We start from the raw sequence: 20,626 nt of genomic DNA, 5'->3' as shown, positions 1-20,626 counted from the left end.
TTAACATGTCGGGGGTGAGCACGGCCCTGGGTTAGGGGTAACGTGACCTCGGCACAGTGTTATATCAGGGGTAAGCACGGCCTTGGATTGTTACGTGGGTATCGTGACCTTGAATAACATGTCGGGGGTGAGCACGACCCTGGGCTAGATATGCTACAGGGGGATCGTGACCTTGGCACAGTGTTATATCGGGGGTGAGCATGGCCTTGGATTGTTAAATGGGTAACGTGACCATGACATAGTGTGAAGTGCAAGATTTGTGATGATTGGTGTGATTGCGAATTATGACGTGATGATGATGTATGATTGATCGAGTTATGATCTGTTGAAATGTTTATGAATATTTTATTAAGTATAGAGTCATAATGAGACGATATGTTACGTTTTCCATATGTGCTTTATATATAGATGCTTTCTTTTCTCACCGTACAATTTGTGGATGTTTTAGGTGAGGAAGATCCAGCTATGAGTGGCATCTAGAGTGTCAACAGTTGATTTATGGGTATGTTCTAATATTGTGACATCGGGGCAGAGAATTTCTAGGACATGAATTGTATTTGTATACGGAGTTGAGCCTATTATTTTGAAAACATTTTGTAACCACTTATGTTTTATTTTCCAAGTTTCATTTTCAGAATATTTTGGATATTGAAGAATGTTTCTAAATGTTTTATGTGAACCCTTTTACCTATTTTGAAAATTTGATTTCCTTAGTTTATCTATATTATTACAATATATGTGTTGGGGTAGTAAGGGTGTCACATTTAGTGGTATCAGAGCAGGTCGATCCAATCGGCCGTGAGTTATGAGTCTACTATGCTTGTTTGGTAGATTAATAATGTGATGAGTTGAATGTTGAACTTATTGATGTGCTAATGTGATGGTTGATTATGTTGTTTATTTATTTGTGTGCATTGTGTTCTCAGGATTTGTCTGATAGACATGATATAACTTGATGATGCTATTTTTGATTGCTCTTTGTTATTCTCATGATTGCTTAATTGTTTTGGTACTTCTTGCTTATGTAAGAAGTAGTGGTTGGGTGGCATCGCTCGTGTTGCGAGCATAGGTGCAAGTAGTGGTAGAAGACAAGTTATCTTGCTAACCAACTAGAACTAGTGAAACCTTGGATGTGGGTGAGAAATTGACTTATCGAAGGTATTTAGAGTTTACGATTGGTGGCATTTCTGAAAGCTATAGTTGTAGTGATTGAATTCAAGAGGTTAGTTGTCGAGCATTAGAGCTTTGAGTGTTCTTGATGAAAGGTCAAAGTGTTTGTGATTTCCTTAAGTTTTGATGCTTGCATATTAATCTTGTTAAGGGTTAGGTTGCATGAGGATTTTATTTCAGCTCTAAGTCTTTCGTGGAATAGGTGAGTTATTTTCGTTTAGGGATTGTAGTTGGAAGCTTGGATATGAGTTTAAGGTACAAAGAAGTAAGTTTGGGAAGGTTGAGGTATTTTGTGGGATGTTAGTGCACTATTGTTGTCTAGTGTAGGAGATGTTTTCGCTGTAGTTTTGGTATGCCAGTAGGAGTACCGTATTGATAGATTTAGATTTTGTGGTCTTCATTGTAGTCTTGGGAGTGATCTTTTCAATGGCACTGGAATCAGGTAAAATGAAGGTTTAGAACTCCAGTTATAGTTAGCAGAGGCTAGTTGTAAGCGTTAAATCTATCTGTTGTGATTTTTGAATTGTTAGCTACGAAGAGGATCTATTCAGAATCTCATGTCTTCATAAGAGTTATAGCTTATTCTTTTATCTTTCTTTTGAGATAGGATTAAGATCATTGGACAAGTGTAACTCTCTAGGTATCATTTTCCTTAACAGTTATTGATGGGAGATGTATGCTATCATGATGTTTTTGAGTTACTAGGCAATGCAAGGATAAAAATGATTTTGTTATGATATTCTGAGGTATTGTTATGTGGATTGTAAGGTTGTTCAAGGTTGTATGATGCTATGTGGTAAAGTTAAGTTCATGCACATGCTATATGGTGTAAAATAGTGATAGATTCATATATATGATTGGGAAGGATATATATGAAGGTTTGAATAGGTATTCTAATATGATTTGATATGCATGTATGTGGATATGAGGATAGATGACCTTATGGATTAATTAGTGAATGGTTGTGTGTTTAGTGAGATTGACCTTAAGATGTGATATCATCATATTGGAGTTAATTCTGAAGATGTATCCAAGATAGATTTAGGCTAAATTATCTAAGTATGATTTTTGATTGTATGAGGTGAGTGTTCTAGGCCCTGTAATTTCTTGCGCGGATATAACGTAGATCTACCTATGGTAGAAGTTGTGCTTAAGTGGGAGATACCAAAAGTCAATTAGTGAGGTTAGGAGTTTTATTGGGATAATTTATAGGAAATTTATTGAATAAATTTTAAGATAGCGGTTCACGGTTTAGGCTGCTCTCGTTCTCTCGTCGCTACTACAGGAATTGTTGTTGCTTTCTTTTCCTCTGGTTATTAAGATGTTTCAGTTCACCAGGTTGTCTCTTGCCTACCCGTGGATTCAGCAGTAGTTCGGAACTCCCCAAAGCATTTCGTCGCTTACTTCTCTAGGTCGCTTACTATTACCTTTGACTGGATTGACTAGGAAAGAGTTGCCTTTGTATGGGATAACAAATGTGAGGGTAGTTTTCAAACTCTTAAGGAAAGATTGACTAGTGTTAATACTACCGTATTTTAGTAAGTATTATGTGGTATATAGTGATGCTTCTAAGATGGGTTGGTTGGAGTATGGATGCAAGAAGGAAGGGTAGTAGCTTATGTGTCTAGGTAATTGAAAATTCATGAGAGGAATTACCTTACCTATGATTTTAAGTTAGCAGTTGTAATATTTAGAGACACTTAGAGACATTGCCTATATGATTCTAAGCTTGAGATATTTATTGATCGTTAGAGTCTTAATTATCTGTTGACTGAAGGAGTTAATTATGTGACAAAAGAGAGTTTAATTTCTAGAGGACTAATATTTCAAACTTAGTTGTTAATTGAGTAAAGCCATTGTGGTGACCGATGTTTTGTGTAGGAAACCTTTATATTTATCTTCCTTTATGATCAGAGAGATGAATCCTTTTGACTCAAATTAGAGGCTTAAGTTGGGCTTATAATGTTACCTTTAGTAGTGTGAGACTAAGTATGAATTGAGTAATGAATGGATTGTTGAAGGAAATTGGAGAAGCATAATTAGTTGATTCATTTTGGTGACAAGATATAAGGTTATAGGATAAGGTGATGGATAAGAGTTTGACTTGGGTATAGATGGAATGGTGAAATTAGAGATCTGATATGAATACTAAGTGTACTTACGCTTAGGTGCTTGATCTTTAGAAATGATCATAAAAGTAAAACCAATATTATGCCAGATGTCTTGATTATGATGACCTCTGATATATCATTTTTGATGATTTAAGGGTTGGATTTGATTGAAGAATTTAAAGACTTATGCTTGGTGTGTGAGATTATCCTTAGGAGCATTGAATTGATTATGTTGAAAGTGACTAGTGAATTAATGGATGAGATTAGAGAAGCTTAGGAGTTAGATCCTTTCTTAGGGAACCAAGTGGAGAAGATTGGTAGAAGTATAGATAACCATTTCTGAGTAGAAATCGACATTGTTTTGTGGTGCAAGAACAAACTTGGGTGCATAGTAACCTTGAATTAAGAAAGATGATTTTAGAGGAAGGACATAACAGTACTCTTAACATATATTTAGGAGCTAATGAGATGTATCGGGACCTTAGGAGGATCAGAGTGGTACAATGGAAGTGAAGTGACCTAAGGTGAAGAGAGGAGTGAAGAAATTGTATACTCGTGTTTAGTATGCTAGAAGTCTTTAGAAATTTTTGTAGCACTTAGACGTCCCATTTTGGAAGTAAGATGATGAGTGGATGGACCTTAATTATAGGTTTATCTGAGACGCTTAAGAGATTGATTCTAATTGTGTTTTAGTGGATAGGCTCGCCAAGTTTACTTGTCTTACCCTTAGACATTCCTTGGTGAAATTGATAGAGTTGTACATGAATAAAGTAGTGAGGTTGCATAAGAATTAGAAAGTAAGAAGCGAGGAGTCTACCATTGCAAAAATTTCGGGGACGAAATTTCATAAAGGAGGGGAGTATTGTAACAGCCTAATTTTTCGCTGGGCCAAGGGCCCAATCCGTTGCCCGGAACGGGCCATTTCAAAAGTGAAACGAGTCGTTCCGAAATAAGAAAATTCTTAGAAAATGAAGTGGGAGAACGGGCCGTTCCAATTGGAGAACGGGCCGTTCTGGTTTGGAGAACGGGCTGTTCTGGAGGGAGAACGGGCCGTTCTGGAGGGAGAACGGGACGTTCTGCTGGGTTTGAGAACGGGTCGTTCCGGTTTTAGAACGGGCCGTTCCAGTTGAGAAATTTGCGTAGGTTTGAAGGGTCCAGAACGGGCGTTCCACTTTTGGAACGGGCCGTTCCGGTAGGTGAGCCTGAAATCCTATAAATAGCGCCCCTCACCTGTCATTTTCACACATCTCTCATTCTCTCTTTCTATTATCTTCTGTTCTCTCTTCTTTCCCTCTTCTTCTCTCTGAAGACCAAGGGGCACTTAGAGGAGGAGACCAAGAGATCCCTGTTTAGTTCAACTACTGTTTATCCAGGTACGGTGGAAAAGGGAATTATTTATATGTAGAGTTACATGAGGGAATTGGGTAGAGGAAGAATCCTTAGGATTATGAGTAATTTTATAATTATTTTTGTTTGAATGATTATTGGTCTTATATTTGATTCTGTATGTATTTAGGAATATGGATATATGATTAATTGGTAAAAATGATGCTCTAGGAGAGAGAACAAAATTATAGAAAAGTCCCTGTAAATTAGGTTGTGAAAATTTGGATGATTTTTGTTTGGGGAATTGATGATCTCATTAGATTCGGTATGTGTTGAGGATTATAAATGTGCTAATAATTTGTAAGAATGATGATCTGGGAGAGAGAACAAAATTGTAGAAAAGTGTCTGTGAGCTAGGTTTTGGAACAATTGGAAATTTTACTGTTTATGTTGAAATTATATTAAATTGGTAATTCTGTTGAGTATTATATTAATTTATGAATATTATTATATCAATTGATAAGAATTGACGATTTATATGTGAATTGCTTGAGGTGTATGAAACCTTATTTTGTTGGACTTATCCGTGGTGTGTATGTGATATGTTCTTGAGCTATAAGATGAGATGTGATGAATGTAAATATGATTATGATTGAGGTTCCTCACATCAATGACTAGGGATGGCACGGCCCCTGGGTAAGTGATGCTACAGGGAGGGCGTGACCTTGGCATGATGTGGGATGAGTGAGACAATTAACACGTATCACTTATGTCAGTTGTGGCGTGGCCTTGACATAGTGTTAATTGTAAGAATTGTGTGGATTGTGATGTGATTGTGGTTCTTCACACCTATGACCATGGGTGAGCACGGCCCGAGATTGTTACATGGGTATTGTAACCTTGGTTAACATGTCGGGGGTGAGCACGGCCCTGGGTTAGGGGTAACGTGACCTCGGCACAGTGTTATATCAGGGGTGAGCACGGCCTTGGATTGTTACATGGGTATCGTGACCTTGGTTAACATGTCGGGGGTGAGCACGACCCTGGGTTAGGGGTAACGTGACCTCGACACAGTGTTATATCAGGGGTGAGCACGACCTTGGATTGTTACGTGGGTATCGTGACCTTGAATAACATGTCGAGGGTGAACACGACCCTGGGCTAGATATGCTACAGGGGGATCGTGACCTTGGCACAGTGTTATATCGGGGGTGAGCATGGCCTTGGATTGTTAAATGGGTAACGTGACCTTGGCATAGTGTGAAGTGCAAGATTTGTGATGATTGGTGTGATTGCGAATTATGACGTGATGATGATGTATGATTGATCGAGTTATGATCTGTTGAAATGTTTATGAATATTTTATTAAGTATAGAGTCATAATGAGACGATATGTTGCGTTTTCCTTATGTGCTTTATATATAGATACTTTCTTTTCTCACCGTACAATTTGTGGATGTTTTAGGTGAGGAAGATCCAGCTATGAGTGACATGTAGAGTGTCAACAGTTGATTTATGGGTATGCTCTGATATTGTGACATCGGGGCAGAGAATTTCTAGGACATGAATTGTATTTGTATACGGAGTTGAGCCTATTATTTTGAAAACATTTTGTAACCTCTTATATTTTATTTTCCAAGTTTCATTTTCAGAATATTTTGGATATTGAAGAATGTTTTTAAAGGTTTTATGTGAACCCTTTTACCTATTTTGAAAATTTGATTTCCTTAGTTTATCTATATTATTACAATATATGTGTTGGGGTAATAAGGGTGTCACATACCTTGCCAGAACTGTAATCAGATGGCACATCATCAGAGACGGTGAATGTCGCCAACACCTAAAGAACAAAATTCCATTACTAACCAAAGCGGAGAACCCTATGAGCTGTTTGCATAAATTTCTATAAAAACACTTAGAAAAAAAATGAAATAAGTTTCTCAATAAATTAAAATTAGTTTATATATAAGTTGTTTTATTAATTTTTTTTCAAAATCTTACTATTAACTTATAAATAAGTTAATTTTAATTTATAAATAAGTTAATTTTAACTTGTAAAAAAATTATTTTTATTTTTATTTGAAATTACTTTTAAAAAAGTTTATCCAAATATTCTCTGTATTTTCAAATTTATGAAATAGAAGATATAGAGATAACTACATTTTGATTCAGTATAAACTTTGACATTAACAGCTTTGTTGTTTCACTTGAATTCCGCAGCCACGTAGCCAGAGGAAAGTCCTCTACTCTTCACCAATGTGGAGTTCAGGTCCTGAAATTGTGACAAGTGAACAACTCGCAATTACTACCTTCTCTCAAACAAGATGCAGAAAGAACTAAGTCCTCATCTGCATTCAATTCATTCCAACATTTCATTTTTTTTTCTCCTACAATTAAATACTTACGCGACCCAACACAGTTACGTTTCTCTTGAATTGCAGATATATGACGCAATTAAAATTATCATAAAATAAATTAGAAATAATTGTAAAGCGGATAATAAGAGAGAGAAAGAGAAAATAGAGGATCTTAAAGTGAAGTGAATGCACGAGACCGGTGTAGTTGGAAGATGTGATGGTGTATCTTGATCCGAGTTGTAACTAAATTGTAATCCTTACGAAAGCGAAATCGGAAAACACCACCAACAACTAAGGTTTATATAAACCCTTTTTCCATGAACCAAAATATAAAGCATAAAAAATAGGGGAATAAATTAATTAGCATTGATGACTGCTCTCGTTGAGAGTCGAACTCAAGACCTCCCGCTTACTAAACGGGTGCTCTAACCAACTGAGCTACGAGAGCTTTATGCTATATGTCCCTCTCAAAACTATAATCAATTAGTCAACGATAATCAAACTTTATAAGAAGTTATTTCTAATAATTCAGTTTTATTGTACTATCCGCACTGCGGAGCCGAGCTCCGAGCTCGGCACCGTAGCACAGAATGACCTCGGGCACACGCCACGTGACGTCAGCTCGGTATTTACATGAATCATAACTGATCCCCGAAGATCTTGCCCCAGATGAGGTCCACTATCTAATCACTGATTACCGAAGATCTCGCCCTAGACGAGATCCGCTATCATATCTTATCTCAGGCCCAGAGCCCAAAGCAAACCTAATTCACTCCAAGGTACGTGCATTACTTATACGAGACTATCACTCATACAAACCCTAACTTTAGCATCGGAGTCTCTTTTGCAGGTATCACCCCTATCTTGGAGCACCAGCGTACTCGTGAAGGAGGCTCACTAATCTTACTTGGAAGATCATCCCTACGACAAATTCCGGTAAGAACATTTGGCACCCACCGTGGGGCCGATCGAGACAGCTCTTATCGGTCACCCGTATGGTACTCAGCAGAAGCCACAACAGACGTGCAACAGAGGACGCTGCAACCTTGAGAAGGCTGATCGACCAAGTCGAACAGATGCGCCAGCAACATGACATTGACCTGTGCAACATGTGTGCCAAGCATGAAGCTGACCTGGCCGCAATACGAACCACTAACGAAGTTGACCTAGCGGCTCTGCGCGCGGAAAACAAGAGGGTTCGCGCTCAACCCCAGCGGCAACACTCTGATCACCCCTCCGGCTCTCAACTCAACCCCGACAGAGCAATGCGAGGCGAGGTAAACCAGGAAGCAGAATCAACTCCCCTGCGGGGAGTAGTCAGTACAATCGCAGGAGGTTTCGCAGGAGGGGGCGCCAGCAGCTCGGCCTGGAAAAAAACACCTGCGCAATGTCAACCGCGTACACTTCACTTCCTCTGCTTCACATTACAGCTCACCGACGATCACTTTCACCAACAACGACTATGCCGGTGTCAACCCCAACCAGGATGACCCCATGGTTATAGCCGTGGCGTTAGCTAATTGGGAGGTTCACAAGACCCTGGTCGACCAAGGGAGCTCGGCCGACATCCTATATTGGCCAACGTTCCTCAGGTTAGATTTTCCCCACTCTCTCATACAACCTCACACAGAACCCCTAGTCGGTTTTGCAGGAAGGAGCATTCACACCGGGGATACGTGGACTTACTAACCACTTTCAGAGCACCTCTGGATTCAAGGCGGGTCATGGTTCGGTACCTCCTGGTGGAAGCTGACACCTCCTACAACATCATCATCGGCAGGCCAACCTTGAATCAGCTCGGAGCGGTGGTGTCTACCCCGCACCTCACCATGAAGTTCCCAGGACATGATGGGAAGATTATCTCCGTCAAAGCAAACCAAAAGGTGGCACAACAATGCTATACTGAAAGCTTGAAAGTTGCCCCACTCGGTGAACAATGCAAGAGCAACACCACCACTACGGCTCACACCAGCCACGAAGAAGTCTCCGACCTTGATCCGAGATCCGATGCTCACGACGAACGGCCCAGCCCTGTTGACGAGCTCGATGACCTCCAGATCGGGAAACTCCCTGGGCAAACCACGAAGATCAGCAAATAGTTGACCCCAGAGCTGCGGCAACAGCTCGAAACAGAAATCCTCCAAAACGCCGACCTCTTCGCCTGGTCCAGCGCTGACATGCCAGGCATAGATGCAGATTTCATCTGCCACAAGCTAGCGATACACAAGGAGGCAAAACCAGTCGCCTAGAGGAAGAGGAAGGTCGGCGGCGAAAGACGGGAAGCCATCGTCGCCGAAACACAGAAACTACTCAACGCCAGCTTCATCCGTGAAGTCAGGTACACCACGTGGCTGGAAAACGTGGTCCTGGTAAAGAAGAACTCGGGGAAGTGGCGTATGTGTGTCGACTATACCGACCTAAATAAAGCATGCCCCAAGGACTCATACCCCTTGTCGAGCATTGACAGGTTAGTCGACGGAGCCTCCGGGCACGCCCTCCTCAGTTTCCTCGATGCCTACTTGGGTTACAACCAGATAATGATGTACCCACCCGATGAAGTACATACATCCTTCATCACCGACCACGCCAACTACTGCTACCGGGTGATGCCTTTCGGCCTAAAAAACGCAGGGACAACCTACCAGCGACTGATGGATAAGGTTTTCCATCAACAGATCGGGAAAAATATGGAAGTTTATGTCGATGACATGGTAGTCAAAACCACCTCGGCAATAGACCACGCTACCGACCTCACCGAAGTATTCGCCCAGGTCAGGAAGCATAACATGCGCCTCAATCTGGAGAAGTGCGTCTTCGGTGTCCAAGGAGGTAAGTTCCTCGGCTTCATGATTACGAGCAGAGGGATCGAGGCCAACCTCGAGAAATGTAAAGCCATCATCCAGATGCAGAGCTCACAAACGGTGAAAGAGGTCCAACGCCTAGCCGGACGGTTAGTATCACTGTCCCGATTCATCCCCAAACTCGCGGAGAAGGCAGGACCAATCTTCACCCTGTTAAAAAAACCAAAGGGTTTCTTGTGGACAGATCAGTGCGAAGAGGCTTTCCAAAGCTTCAAATCTTTTCTCACATCCCCACCGATCCTATAGAGGCCAGATCACAACGCCGACCTCCTCCTCTACCTGACAGTAGCCGAAAACACCATCAGCGCAGTCATCGTACAAGAGCACCAAAAGGTACAGACACCTATCTACTTCATCAGCCGAGTTCTCCAGGACACGGAAAGAAGATACCAAATGATAGAAAAACTGGCATTGGCGCTTGTCACCGCGGCCCGGCGGCTCCGACTTTACTTCCAGAGCCACCAGGTGGTAGTCAAAACTGATTATCCCATCAAGCAAATCCTGCGAAAGCCCGAACTCGCCGGATGCATGATCGCCTGGTCAGTAGAACTATCCGAGTTCGGCATCCAATACGAAAGTCGCGGACCCCTGAAAGCCCAATGCTTAGCCGACTTCATAGCCGAGTTCACGCCAACTACTGCCGAGGAACCCCAGGCATGGACTTTGCATGTTGACGGGTCCTCCAACTCTAAAGGTGGTGGTGCAGGTATCATCCTAGAAAGGCCGAACCAAGTCGCCTTGGAGCAATCCCTCAAGTTCGGCTTCAAGGTGACTAATAACCAGGCGGAGTACGAGGCACTTCTTGCAGGCCTGAGGCTAGCTCGCGATCTCGGAGCTCGGAGAGTGAGTTGCAACAGCGACTCAAAACTCATGGTGGAGCAGCTTAGTGGGACGTACCAGGCAAAGGATACTATGCTGCAGCGGTACTTTCGCACTGCGTCCCGCCAGATCTCATCCTTCGACGAATTCACCATAAAACACGTGTCGCAAGAGCAGAACGCCCGCGCAGACCTCCTATCGAAGCTCGCCAACACCAAAAGACCCGGGCAGCACCGGACCATCATCCAGGAAACCTTGCACTCGCCCAGCCTGGACGACAAAATCGTCGACGTCAGCGACAATGAAGACCTGGGATGGATGGCAGGCATATGGAGTTACTTGAAAGAAGGAGTCATGCCCGAGGATAAAGACGAAGCTCGGAAGATAAGGATGAGATCAGCCAAGTTCATCACTATTGGGGATGAGTTATTCAAGCGTGGCATTTCCTCTCCACTACTCAAATGCCTGACGGCGTCTCAGGCAGCCTATGTCATCAGGGAAGTTCACTAGGGGATATGCGGCATGCACTCCGGCGCGCGCTCAATGGCGACCAGAGTACTCCGAGTTGGGTACTACTGGCCCACCCTGAAGTCGGACTGCCAAGCCCACGTCCAAAAATGCAAGGAATGCCAGCAATTTGGCAACGCTCACCGACAGCCGCCTGAAACTCTCCACCACATGATGTCGGCATGGCCTTTCTCCCAGTGGGGAATGGACATCCTCGGGCCATTCCCCCCGTGAAGGGCCAACTAAAGTTCCTCCTGATAGCGATTGATTACTTCACCAAATGGATCGAGGCATGCCCACTCACCAAGATCACCACCGAGAACGTGCGAAAGTTCACCTGGAAAAATATCATTTGCAGGTTCAGAATTCCCCACGCCCTCGTCACTGACAATGGCAGACAGTTCATTGCATAGGATTTCGAGGACTTCCTCCGCAAACTCGGGATCAAACACCTTGCGACCTCGGTGGACCACCCCCAGACCAACGGTCAGGCTGAAGCTGCCAACAAAATCATCCTCCGGGAGCTTAAAAAGCGACTGGGAAACGCCAAAGGGCAGTGGCCCGAGGAAATCCCCAGCATCCTCTGGGCGTATCATTGCACCCCTCAGTCAACCACGCAAGAGACGCCCTACCGGCTGACCTACGGAGCCGATGCAATGATCCCGATAGAAGTCGGCGAAGCATCCCACAAACGCCAAGTCTTCAACGGTGAACAGAATGCCCAAGAACTGGCGGCCGACCTCGATCTAGTGGACGAGCTCAGAGACGAAGCTCGAATCCACGAGGAAGCCTGCAAGCTCCGCGCGTCCCGACGGTGTAACACCCGAGTAAAACCTCGATCTTTCCGAGCAGGCGACTTGGTGTGGTGGTTGCTAGGCGAAGCACGGAAAGACACGACAGATGGGAAGCTCGCACCCACTTGGGGTGGCCTGTTCCGAGTTACAGAAGACCTGGAGAATGAGGCCTACCGACTAGAGGAGCTCAGTGGAAAACCTATACCGCGAACTTGGAATGCTACGCATCTCAAGTTTTATTATAGTTGAACTCCGTATGAATGAGATGTGCACTCTTTTCCCGCCTCAATCTTTTGTCCCAAAAAATAGAAAGATGGGTTTTGGCTGAGAGGGTTTTTAACGAGGCACATTTACATAATCAATAAAATGACTCATTCCATTCAACTTACATCTTTTTCGCATCATTTTACGCCTAACCTCAAATGAAGGTCGAGTCTGAACCTCGGTTTATTAAGGTCAAGTTTGAACCTTCACGAAAATCTAAGGTCGAGTCTGAACCTCGGTTTATTAAGGTCAAGTTTGAACCTTCACGAAAATCTAAGGTCGAGTCCGAACCTCAGTTTATTAAGGTTAAGTTTGAACCTTCACGAAAATCTGAAGTCGAGTCCGAACCTCGGTTTATTAAGGTCAAGTTTGAACTTTCACGAAATTCTAAGGTCGAGTCCGAACCTCGGTTTATTAAGGTTAAGTTTGAACCTTCACGAAAATCTGAGGTCGAGTCCGAACCTCGGTTTATTAAGGTCAAGTTTGAACCTTCACGAAAATCTAAGGTCGAGTCCGAACCTCGGTTTATTAAGGTCAAGTTTGAACCTTCACAAAAATCTAAGGTCGAGTCCGAACCTCGGCTTCAATACAGTAAAATGTAAACCTTTACGTAACAAATATATATATATATATATACAAGCCAAATTCCCAGGATTCAACACTTGAGTTCAAAGCTGAAATAAATTACGATTACAAAATTAGCCTACATGATAGACCATGGGCCAAGGGCCCAGTGACCAGAGCTATGGCTAGGAGGATACAGGAAGAGCTGGATCTTGAGAAGACTAATGGGCTTGTTAGGCCCAAGATAATCTTCACTTGGAATGCTCTATCATGAAGAGAAGGCCTAGTTCTATTTGTTCATATTATACAGTTTATACATAGTCTATTGTATAGGTTATTTTTGCCTTTGTATTTGAGAGGCACTTTATTTGCTTTTTCCTATTGTGTGTATATTGTTTTTAAGGTAGGTTACTTGGAGAGTTTAGCTCCATTTAACCTCCCCAGTTGACACATTCATTTTGTATTTTTTCAGTAGGGAAAAGGGGGTACATTTAGCAAAGCTTGAGGTATGACTAGTAATTGGGCCAGAATTGGGCCTAGGCTAAATTTTTGATATTGGACTCATTTTGCTCCTAATTTTTCATAGATTTGATGTAGCTAGGTCTCATCATCATATGATGAACCTAACTACACCAAATCAAGATTTTGCAAATTAAATCAAGGAGCAAAATAAGTGCAAAGCCGCCTAGCTCTCTTCATGGCCGAATTCCTTAGTAGTTCCTTCTTGAGTTTTTGAAGCTTGCCTTGCAAGCTTCTAAACTCAAGTAAGGTAAGCTTACCTTACCATGGTTCCTAAGTGAACCATGGTCAAGGTTAGCTTCCCTTGCAAGCTTGCTAAAACCATAGGAGTTAAGTAAACCTTACCATGGTTCCTAGTGAACCATGGTTAAGGTTAGCTTCTCCTAGAAGCCACCTCTTTTCTATATATTTGTAAATACTTCTTTTGTAGACACTTTTGAACATTTGAGAAATAAAATTCTGATTTCTCTCTCAAGAGTCCCTTACCAAAACCGAAGAGAATTCTCTCTCAAGGTTTCTCACCAAAGTTTCTTCAAACTTTGCATTGGTTCCTCAAGCTTCTACAACAAGCTAGGAGTAACCGAACTTCCTTCCAAGGCTTCTCCTCCATTGAAGGCTTCTTCATGGAGATTTCAAGCTTCTTCCAAAGGATAACCTCAAGAACATTCGGTCCAAGCATGGAGAAGTTGAAGTTCACCAATCTTCTTCAACTTAGCTCCATCACTACACAAAGGCATTATCGTTGGAACTATCCTCAATGTCGTCCTCCTGGACCAACTTCCCGAAGCGAACTACCTTCTCCACATGCATGCCAGAGAAGTCGAATCCTGGTGCAAGGAGCCTGGCCTGGCGAGCAGCCTTGAGGAAGCCCCTCTTATGCTCCACCACGATGGAGCGCTCGACCTCCTCAAGTCTCCTCTGCAATGCCGCCTTCGCGGCCTCCAGCGACGACAGGTCTACTCTCTGGGCAGCAATCTCCTGCTCTTTGCTGCCAATAATAACCTCATCGCGGAGACGCTCCTCGGTTACCGACACCAGCTCGCCCTTCAAAAATGCGACCTCATCTTCCAGAGAGCGAACCTTCTCTCGAGAAGACATCATCTCGTCTCGGGATGAGGTAACCAGCTTCTGCAGCTCGTTTCCCTGCATCTTCGCTTCACCGAGGGTAGCAGTCAGAACCCCATTCTCCCCCTTCAGGACTTTATTCTCATCCTTCAGAGACTGAACAAGGCTTTTCAGCTTCGCCATGTCCTCCTGCTACCTCGACTACTTGTGTTTCCAGTAATCCACAATGGCCGTCCCTCGCTGAAGGAAGATCTGGGCAGCATCAAAACTTCCCACTGGCCCGGCCGACTCGATCATCGCCTGATCGGTTGTGCTCAATGACCCCCTCGGAAAGAACTTCTAGTGAGTCACCGCGGCACTCCACAGGGAGTCGACCTCCTCCGACGCACTCAAGTGCTCCAGCCGCATGGGCGCGCCCTCTTGCGCATAGCGATACGCAATGTGTGGCCGCTTCGGCCTGGGGACCGGACCAGGGGTAGCGAGCCCGGAGCTCGATCCCTCCCTACGAACCTCGGTAAAAGAAGGCATAGATATCCCACTGCCACCCCCCACCTGCGAAAAGCAAGGACACTCTCCTAAGAACAAAAGTCACCACAAAGGTAAAACGCCAAATACCACAGAAGGGCCAACGACTCACCTCGCCGACCGGAGCAGCAGGTACGGCACCCCGGACCACCTCCTCGGCAGCATTCCCTACCTATAGAAAACAACCTTAAATCCAAGTGCCAACAAAGGGAAACAAGACTGAGAAGAAAAGCACTCACCACAGCAACCCGGTCAACAGCTTGAGCTGGCACCTTACCCGATTGGACAACTGGCTCAGCAGCCAATGCCACCTCTTCGACAGCCACACGACCGACCCCCTCCGGTGGCGGAAGCACAGCAAGATCCACCTACCCAGTTCCAGTAACCTCGGAGGCCACCTCCCCTATCTCATGCGAAGCAGAGGTCCCCCCGACCTCTCTCCCACTTCTCTTCCGTTTTCGGTTGATCTTCAGGGGGGAAACCTCCTCCTCTGGAGGCTCGGAAACCCCGAGCTCGGTCACGTTGAAACAGGGCTTCAACTCGAGCTACAGGTCTTTCCCTATAAGGCCTACAAACAGAAGATAAGACACGTCAGCAAAAGAAAGTTTACACAAACCTCAATAAAGTACCAAGATACAAAACACTTACCCTCCAGGACCCCCTCCCGATATGCCGAGTTCGCCAGCGACAATATCGACCTGCAGTCCAACGGGCGGGGCAAAGCCGAGAGACTCTTAATGACGACAACCTCCGAAGCCGTCAACTCCAAAGGGTTCACCCCATGAAACCTCGACGGCTTAGGGCACCAGTAAAAGGGGAACTTTGGCAGTCCACCAAAATAGAAAGCCCCATCCTCCAAAGGATCGACATCTACAAGGACTACCCGGAAAAACTCAGACTTGAAATTCTTATAGGATTGGGAGTAAGGAGTGAATAAACCCCCTTCCTTACTCCTGTTTAAAGACAGAATACCATACGACGGAACACCCAGCTTCAGATGATAGAAATGAAGGAAAACGTGAAGGGACAATTCCAGTCCTAAAACCGCGCACAAGACCTGAAATGCCCTCAAAAAGCCCCAGCTATTGGGGTGCAGCTGACAAGGGGCCGCGTTAATGTAGTTTAGGAAGTCAAACTCAAACTGAGTGAAAGGAAGACAAACGCCCAGGTCCCTGAAGAAACTCTGATAAACATAAAAGTGGGGGGGATCGGTCGACTTCCCCATGAACACACCCTCACCAGCCGGGCAAGGCTCGAGCCGAATCATCCGGGAAATGGTGGGGTCGCAAATACGGTGCGTCTTCCAAACTGCATCAACCTCCAGACGCGACTTGAACACACTCTGGACAGCCCCCACCTCGCGCTTGACCCAGTCGTAACCAGGAATACCCGGCTCCAAGTCCTTAGGTGGGGATGACTCTCTCCTCTCTGCGACACCCCTCCTGGTGGCCACCGCTTTGCCGCGCGCCTTGCCCCTGGCAGGCGCAGAAGAACTTGAGCCACGACCACCAGTCATTAACGAAACGAAGGAAATGGAGATAAAGGACAGATGTAATCGGGAGAAGAGGCGTGAACAAGAAGTTGAAAAAGTGGAAAAAAGAGCAAAGTGGAAAAAAAAGCAAAGTGAAAAAGGCGAAGAGGCGCGAGTGAGGAAAAAGAAAGCTTTTCCCCCAAATTCAACACCACCACGCCATGTGTTGGCTCAGGGGCACGCCTGACGACGCATTAATTACAAAACCATCATTGCGTAACCGTCATTTCCCTTAGCGCGCCACTCGCACGTTTCCGGGAAATAAACAGTCATGACACATGGCACTTCTACAGGCGGCATACGTGAAAGGTCACTTCCCCCCGGCGAGCTCGGTCTTAACTCCTCGACCTATGATCTTCGGAGCTCGGGGGGCTAGTATACTATCCGCACTGCGGAGCCGAGCTCCGAGCTCGGCACCGTAGCACAGAATGACCTCGGGCACACGCCACGTGACGTCAGCTCGGTATTTACATGAATCATAACTAATCCCCGAAGATCTCGCCCCAGACGAGGTCCACTATCTAATCACTGATTACCGAAGATCTCGCCCCAGACGAGATCCGCTATCATATCTTATCTCAGGCCCAGAGCCCAAAGCAAACCTAATTCACTCCAAGGTACGTGCATTACTTATACGAGACTATCACTCATACAAACCCTAACTTTAGCATCGGAGTCTCTTTTGCAGGTACCACCCCCATCTTGGAGCACCAGCGTACCCATGAAGGAGGCTCACCAATCCTACTTGGAAGATCATCCCTACGACAAATTCCGGTAAGAACATTTATGAATTTCACTATTTTTCTTAGTTCATTTTAGTTTGACGAAGTATTTTTTATTGTTCAAAAACAAGAAGGGCAAAAAGAAAACATGGTTGAAAATTAAAAAGGGTGGTCATAATTTATGATGGAATCAAAGTTGAGCATGGCAAGAGTTGAGGAGGTTTAAAGTAGGAAACTTGGAGGAAGATAACGACTGAGCTTGAAAAGATGATTTGGGAGGGATGTTTCTTCCTCAGTTTTGATGCGGTACAAATGGAAAGGAAAGATCATAAAACATATGAGACTCACATATGACATATTTTGCAATCCTTTCAAAAGGGGAAGACAAATTCTCGTGTGAGAAACAAAGATTTGAGATTCTTTAAGTGTTAATATTTTACTATTAATATTTTTTAATGCTTCACTTTATTATAGAACTTTGCATGTTATAAATTCATATTTACACTACTAACAATATGTCATTTTTTTCACAGATTTTTATACTAAAAAATGTTTGCAGGACATTGTTGTGTGAGTTATTGTGAGAAATAATCTCCAAGAAATTGCTATGAATATTTTTGCAACTTTGAGTTCACAGAATTTTTTTGCAAAATTTACTACAAAAATATTAATTATAAGAATATTTGTACAAATAAAAATTTCTAGAAAAAGCTGCAGGAATTTATTTTATTTCCTACAAATTTTCATGCATATTATATTCCGCAGGAAATATTAAATTAAATTGATTTATTTATAATTTTTTATTAACTTAAAAATAAAAGTATTTCTCCTTAAAAAATATTACTATATTAAATTATTTATAAATATTTCATTATATCTAGCTCTAATTTAGAAAATAAATAAATTAAATATATAAATTTTATAAATATGATAATTTTATGATAACAATTAATTTTTAATTTAGTAAATAAGCTCTAAAATAAAATTGTCCAAAGAAAAATTGTTGAATAACTTTATATGAATTTCATTTTTTTGACTGTTATATAAATTTATTTTATGCCTCCGAATTTTTTGTACGTAATTAAAACAAACATTACATCTGATTAATACTTAATTAATTATATTAAATAAATATTGTAATCAAATAAAAATGTAAATCTATATATTTTTAATTAGAAAATGTGTTGAATTTGAGATCAAAATTCTGGCCTAACTATATGGTTTGAAGTTTCTCAAGTTGTTGGTACTATGTCAACCAGTGGCGGATCTTAAGTGTGACAGGGGGAGCCGTGGCTCCCCCAAACTTTTCCAAATTTTCTTTTTTATATATATTAATATTATATTTGTATATTATTATATTATTAATTGTAATAAAATTTTAAAAAAATAAGTATAAAAAAAAGAGAAATTTTATTATTTTTTATTTAATAAAAAATTTAATTTATAATTTTATATCTGTACCAACCTGACTTGAGCCGAGTATCCGAGTTCACGAATTGACTTGACCGAGGTGATCTCTTAAACAAGCTGACATAAAACCATGCAATGCTGACATGGAACATCGGATGGGAGACATCACCAAGACACCTCGGCACGTTGACAAGACCATACATAAAGCCATGAAACGCTGACGTGTCACAGGAGATATCATTGAGACACCTCGGCAGGTTGACAAGGTAAAGGACAATTCAACCACCTTCAGACAATAACCACCATAGCAGTTACACAGTTACTCGGACAACCACCGCAGGTAATAATATAACCAATACGTGAAACGGAGAACCCTAACTAACTTGATCGACGGAGTCCTTTTTGCAGGTACATCCGAGACGCCCGAACAAGAAGACCGGAGAGAAGGAACTCAACCTATTGATCAACCTCGCACAACCTCGGTTAGGCCCAGCAGGGAAAATGACTTATCCGAGTTAGGGGGACGACCTGATTCGTGTAAGTACATTTGGCGCTAGAAGGAGGGCCTGGTAAAAGTTTTCCTCCTTCACCCTTATGGTTTCGACCCGAAGTCAGACCAACAGAGCAACGAGTATACCACAACCACATTCAAGCACGCCGAATATGGAAGACAACCCGGCCTTGCGAAGGTTATTTGAACAGATCGAATTGATGCAACGACAACATGCGGCGGAGATGGAAAATTTTCGTAAACAGCACGAAGTCGACTTGCAACAATTACGTGCCGAACAGGCTGCATTCCGAGCCCAATGGCAACAACATCAACAACCACCTCACACACATCATGCTAGCCATGTTCCTCCCACCGCGGGCGAACATGAGTCTTCTCCTGATCCCACGTACCCGCCAGAACCCACACGAACTCACCGATCTGTACATACTCACATCAGCCGTCATGAGCACGATTCCACTCGACGACATCCTTTCGTCGATGGAATTATGGAAGTTCCTCTTCCCCCCGCTTGGAAGCCGTTAAATATCGACAGATACGATGGAGCCATTGACCCCGATGAGCACATTGACGCATATGTTACTCATATCAACCTTTACACAAACGATGACGCCATCATGTGTCGCGTATTTCCAACATCACTCAAGGGAGCCGCTCTTAGTTGGTATACGCAATTACCACCCAGATCGGTAGACAGTTTTGATACTCTGGTCTGCCTATTCTCTGCCCAATACGCCACTAGCAGGCCTCATCACATCACCTCTGCAGCGTTATCCAACTTGCGGCAACAAGACGATGAATCTCTCAGGCATTTTATGGAATGTTTTGCCAACGTCTCCATCAAAATCCAAAATCTAAACCCAGAAGTCGCTCTCCATTCCATGCTGATGGCGCTCAAACCTGGACCCTTTGTCGACAGCCTGTACCGACACCAGCTAGCAAGTATGGACGAACTGAGAGCACGCGCCGCCGGATACATACAAATGGAAGAACATGCGGAATTCCGTAACACTATCTGAGATGGTCTCACTCTAAAGGGAGAAACTAGTAACAAGGAGAAGCAAAAGCATCACTTCGATCAAAGATCAAAAAGACCCCGTCAAACACGAGGCCCCAGGTACGATTTTTATACACCTCTTAATGCTCCTCGAGTCAATATTTTGGAGGAAGCTAACCATGCAGATCTGATCTCCTTGCCCCCTCCGGCCTACAACTTGGCCAATGCCAACAAGAGCAAACACTGCCGATATCACAGAAATCATGGGCACACAACGGAGGAATGTTGGACTCTTAAAGATAAAATCGAAGAATTGATTCAAGCTGGCCACCTTGGGCAATACATCCAACGGAGTCAAGCTTCTCGCGGAGGCTTCCGAGGACGTGGTAGAGGACGAGGTCGGTATTCAAACCGATATCAAGGACGACACCAAGGTCACCAAGGTCACCAAGAGCATGGCAACTACCAACATGCACCTGCGCGTGAAGAAAATAAACCCAGTGCAAACAGTGTCGATCCACAACACGGAGATAAACCCTCTACCGAGAACAACTTGCGTGGGATCATTAATAC

General features: G+C 43.4%; 1 protein-coding gene and 1 non-coding gene across 2 annotated transcripts; one reads left to right on the top strand and one right to left on the bottom strand.

Annotated features, from left to right (window-relative positions):
* Positions 1–7,338: 7,338 nt before the first annotated feature.
* On the bottom strand, positions 7,339–7,412 carry TRNAT-AGU (transfer RNA threonine (anticodon AGU)). The gene has a single exon. It is a non-coding gene; the product is annotated as a tRNA-Thr (tRNA).
* A 2,806-nt stretch (positions 7,413–10,218) lies between these two features.
* LOC145951948 (uncharacterized) lies at positions 10,219–11,154 on the top strand. The gene has a single exon (XM_083064146.1). The coding sequence runs from the start codon at positions 10,219–10,221 to the stop codon at positions 11,152–11,154; it is 936 nt and encodes a 311-aa protein (XP_082920272.1).
* Positions 11,155–20,626: the final 9,472 nt, after the last annotated feature.

Source organism: Cajanus cajan, chromosome 9 (genome assembly GCF_000230855.2).
Source record: "Cajanus cajan strain Asha chromosome 9, NIPB_CcT2T_4, whole genome shotgun sequence".
In the NCBI taxonomy this organism is placed as follows: domain Eukaryota; kingdom Viridiplantae; phylum Streptophyta; class Magnoliopsida; order Fabales; family Fabaceae; genus Cajanus; species Cajanus cajan.
The sequence above is the reverse complement of the archived record's forward strand: the minus strand, read 5'-3'. Positions and strand labels throughout refer to the sequence as shown.

Bases quoted from the DNA above. Each gene is read 5' to 3' on its own strand.
- LOC145951948 (XM_083064146.1), top strand. From the start codon at position 10,219: ATGATAGAAAAACTGGCATTGGCGCTTGTCACCGCGGCCCGGCGGCTC.